Below are 4,586 nucleotides of genomic sequence, written 5' to 3'. Positions count from 1 at the left end.
GAGCTCTGAGATCTACTGACTCAGGTCAAATAGTGGAGCTCAGAGTTCAGACCAGACATGGTGAAGCAGCATTTAGCTGTTATGTTATATAGCCGCACACAAGTGGAACAAACTACCAGCAGAACTGAAATCAGCCCCAACTGTAAGCACTTTTAAATCCAGGTTAAAAACATTTCTCTTTTCTCGTGCTTATAGCTGAGAACTTAAAACTTTATCTATTTTCTTTTCTTTTACTTTTATTTGCTCTTGCTTTTAATTCTGTTTTTAGTGTTTTGTTTGTTTTTATTCTGTCTTATGCGTCTTTTTTTTAATGTTTTGTCTTTATGTAAAGCACATTGAGTTGCCTTGGTATGAAATGTGCTATATAAATAAAGATGCCTTGCCTTGCCTTGCCTTGCCTTCAATTGAATTCAGCACAAATTGTTTTGTTCGAATGCCAAGAACTAATGTTTCATTCATAATTTTTTGAGAAATTTCAATTCCCATTTCCATACCGTTCATGACATCAAAAATTATCACTTCAGTAACTCTGTCTTCCTCACAATTACCCCCATCCACTCTCAGAGGCAAGAGGTGGACGGTTTTTAGTCTATAGAATAGAGAAGCAGATGGGCTGAATGCAAGACCAAGGGGTTGTTGCCAAGAGCCATTCAGACCCTGTTAAACCACAGTGAGAGCTGTGTCACAGCCTCTATATAAAGTAGCTCTTTTTTCCTTGAGTGTTGGGACTCTGCCAAGGTTGTCCCTTGTCCCTGATTCTGTCTGTGCTGTTCATTGGACCTCAGAGTTGCATCTTTTCCCTTTGTACATTATGTGGTTTTGATGGTTTCATCACAACGTGAACCCCCGTGTTCACTAGAACATTTTGCAGCCAAGTGTGAGGAAGCTGGGATGAGAGTCAGTCACCTCCAAGCCTGAGGCCATGGTTCTCAACCAGAAAGCAGCAAACTGCCTCTTCTGGGTTGGGGTTAGTTGGTGCCCCTAAATCGAATAATTCAAGTATCCTAACATCTTGGACATGTATGGGAGTGAAATAGAGTCGGAGATTTACAGACAGTTTTTCCGGCACCTGACAGGAGGATCATCCATTGGGTGTCTGGGTGCAGCTATAAAGATAGGGTGAGGAGCTTGGTCAGCCAGAGGAGGCTGAGTCGAGTCTCTAATCCTTTATGTTGAAAGGAGACAGTGGAAATAGTTTGGACTTACGGTGAGCGTGTTACGTCATTTCCTGCCTGTACCTGCTGCACTGTTGCTGTGTTGTGTTAGACTTTCTCAATCCTCCGTCTAGTGTTCTGCTAATTTAATCACTTTAAGCACCAGTGTGCACCACGTTTTCCTACATTACACAACTTTCTGTCACTTAAGTCTTTAACAGGACTCTCTTTGTATTTCTCCATTCAACTTGTTGTATTTGCCACAGGTCCGCTAGTTAGCTTAGCATACTAGCTATGGCTCCCCCTCCTCTCTCTCCTTCTCCTGCTCTGAGTGTCAGATGTTTAGCTACTCCTCTGCCTCCTTTAGTGATAATGGTATGTGTAATAAGTGTAGCTTGTTTGTAGCTCTAGAGGCGAGGCTCAGCGAGTTAGAGTCCCGGCTCTGCACCATGGAGGCTAGTCCAGCTATAGTAGCTTCACAGTCCAGCTTAGCCGGTGCAGAGCCACCTAGCCTAGCCGCCGCTAGCAGTTCCCCCCCAGCCCCCGTGCAGCCGGGAACTAGCCAGTAGAGGATGACATTTGTCGGGAATTCCCGCGGGTCACGTGATTCCCGTGGGATTCCCGCGGGATGGGAGTCAAAATTTTATTGATCCCGTGATTGGGACGGGACGGGAATAAAAATCAACGGGAGCGGGCAGGAGCGGGAACGCCATTAATAGATGATGATTTTCAGCCGTGTTAAACAACCAAAAGGTCAGATGCGTCCATGTTTGTAGTCATCTTTCAGTGGCACTTTTCTCTTCTCTCTTCTACTCTTTCACTTAGCAGCCTTGGTGATTTTGGGCGCCGCCTTGATTAAAAGGCAGATAGACGCGCGTCATGTGCGCTCACAACCCAAAGCGACGCCGTAGCGGCGCGCATTCGGTGTTGTTTTTTCGTGCACATCCGACCTGCTTCTCCTCCGGTGTCCGGTCTCGGGTTGTGTCTCCCGGTGTCTAAGCACGGCGACCAAGCATTGATAAATACAGCGTGTCCTCCCGTGTTTCAGCTGGGTTGATACCGCGGGGCTATTTAAAAAAAAAAAAAAAAAAAAAAGCGCTGGTCGCGGTGGAACTGAGAACAGCTGAGTTTTCTCTCCTAAAGCTGACATGTGGTCGGGTCACAGCCTCACAGTGCACCCTTAAAGCAGATATCAGTGGAATGTTTTTGTTAATATAAGTCCTAAATAGTCCTATTTTCCGTCAGCAATCACTTACATGAAGTATTTCAGCCTAAACACGAGTCTCTCCGTCACTCTGCTCTGCTGTAACCCGAGGAGAAAATTTTCCTTGTGGGATACAAGTGTTATCCAATGAGGGGAGAGAACGGCATGAAGGGCTGTGTGTGCAGCCAAGGGATGCGCGTGAATGTGGTGACGTAGCACGAGGACCAATTAATGCCTGACAAGGGCGGGGGCTGCTAACTCATGGTGCGTTCAAGGAAACTCGTACTTTGTGTTTTTCCTTCCTGTGAAGTCATACCAGTTCGATCTGGTACGAGTTCACGGGTCGGAAGTTACGAGTGGCCGTTATAGGGAACTTTCACAGACAACAGGACGGTAAAAACACGAGCTACGGGTTACCTGGAACGCTACCAAGTCGTAGTTGTGACTTGAAGCTGTAACTTACGGTTTCAAAAGCCTGCCTTGAACACAGCATTAGCCGAAACGGCCGTGCCGCTGTTATCTGCTTTAATTAATATTTCTTCAACCTTAAAGCTCTCTGTCTGTCCACCAACTGTCCTGACTGTCCCTGAACATCACACAGGGACATGGAGCTGCTTGTGTGACTGGATACTGAGTTTTAATGTTTACATCAGGCTGAGTTCAACAAATAAGTTTATACTACTGTAATTTAAGTAGTTAAATAATAAGATATAATTCATATCAGAGTTAATATCATATAATATCATAATATATCATATAAACCCTGACAACAATGGAGGGAGGTGGAGGAGATGAAGCCGTTAAGTGTGAGCTACAGAATAAAGTCAGGAATAATGAATAAAAAATAAAAACGGGAGTGGGATGGGAGTGGGAGTAATTTTGAGTGGGAGCGGGATGGGATTGGGAGTCATTCTACAGGAGTGGGACGGGATGGGATTTATTTTTTTACTCTGGCCCGGGATTGGGACGGGATGGGATTTTTTCTCTGGGAGTGGGATGGGACGGGAGTGAAAATCCACTCCCGTGTCATGCTCTACTAGCCAGTCCGGCTGGGTGACAACAAACCGAGGGAAACATAGACACAAAAAGCCTGTGTTGGCCCACCAACCCCTTCACGTCTCCAACAGCTTTTCCCCATTCAGTGACACACCCGCTGAGAACGTAACTCAACATGTTGACTCTGTTGCTCACAGCCCCGCTGTGAAGTCGGCATTAGTCATTGGCAGCTCCATTTTACGGAACGTGAAGGTAGAGAATTCAGCGAGCATAAAGTGCATCCCAGGGGCCAGAGCGGGCGACGTTGAGGCTAATCTGAAGCTGCTGGCATGTAAACGTAAGGTTAAATACAGTAAGATTGTAATCCATGTCGGCGCTAATGACACCCGGCTTCGCCAGTCGGAGTTAACTAAGGTTAATATGGCTTCGGTGTGCAACTTTGCAAAGACAATGTCGGACTCCGTAATTTTCTCTGGCCCGCTGCCCAACCTAGTGAGTGACGATATGTTTAGCCGCATGCGTTCATTCCATCGCTGGATGTCTAGGTGGTGCTTAGATAACGACGTGGCTTACATAGATAACTGGACCTCCTTCTGGGGAAAGACTGGTCTGATTCGGAGAGATGGCGTCCATCCTACTCTGGATGGCGCATCCCTCCTATCTAGTAACATAGGGAACTTTATTAGCCGTGCTAATCCCTGACAAGCACCCACAGTTCAGACCAGCAGGCAGAGCCGCAGTTTAACACGCCCCTCTGCTGGGTCCTTCGTATTGTCACCCACCCAGCCTATATAAACTGTGTCTGCCTCGAGGCTGTCTAAGCCTAAACCCGAATCTAGAGGAGTTGTTTATAGCAACTTAGTTAAAATCAAAACCACTGCTCCAGCAAGCCAAACTAATAGAACTATTAAATGTGGTTTGCTCAACATTCGTTCTCTCCCATCCAAGTCTCTCCTAGTGAATGACTTAATTACAAGTCACCATATTGACATATTAACACTAACTGAGACCTGGTTGCAGCAAGATGAATATGTTAATGAATCTACCCCTCCTAGTTACATTAACTGTCATGTGCCTCGTAACACAGGCCGAGGAGGAGGAGTGGCTGCTATTTATCAGTCAAATCTGATTATCAACCCTAGACATAATAGTTCATATAATACATTTGAAAGCCTTACTGTCAGCCTCTCTCACCCAGACTGGAAAGCAGAAAAACCACTCTTACTTGCTGT

The 4,586-nt window shown here is 45.8% G+C and overlaps 1 protein-coding gene across 1 annotated transcript; it reads left to right on the top strand.

Moving 5' to 3' along the window:
• The first annotated feature begins 1,459 nt into the window (after positions 1–1,459).
• Positions 1,460–4,056, top strand: LOC146964751 (uncharacterized). The gene is made up of 3 exons (XM_085765338.1): positions 1,460–1,719; positions 3,399–3,519; positions 3,565–4,056. Exons 1-3 carry the CDS (start codon positions 1,493–1,495, stop codon positions 4,054–4,056), a joined length of 840 nt encoding a protein of 279 aa, XP_085621464.1. The 5' UTR covers positions 1,460–1,492.
• Positions 4,057–4,586: the final 530 nt, after the last annotated feature.

Source organism: Trachurus japonicus, chromosome 21 (genome assembly GCF_045865225.1).
Source record: "Trachurus japonicus isolate A0001 chromosome 21, Traja_1.0".
NCBI classification, from domain to species: Eukaryota; Metazoa; Chordata; class Actinopteri; order Carangiformes; family Carangidae; genus Trachurus; species Trachurus japonicus.
Note: the sequence above shows the minus strand (reverse complement) of the source record. Positions and strands in the feature narration are given on the sequence as shown.

Bases quoted from the DNA above. Each gene is read 5' to 3' on its own strand.
- LOC146964751 (XM_085765338.1), top strand. From the start codon at position 1,493: ATGTTTAGCTACTCCTCTGCCTCCTTTAGTGATAATGGTATGTGTAAT. The intron at 1,720-3,398 runs GTAGAGGATGAC...ATGCTCTACTAG, and splicing joins GTGCAGCCGGGAACTAGCCA to CCAGTCCGGCTGGGTGACAA. The intron at 3,520-3,564 runs GTAACTCAACAT...CCCGCTGTGAAG, and splicing joins GTGACACACCCGCTGAGAAC to TCGGCATTAGTCATTGGCAG.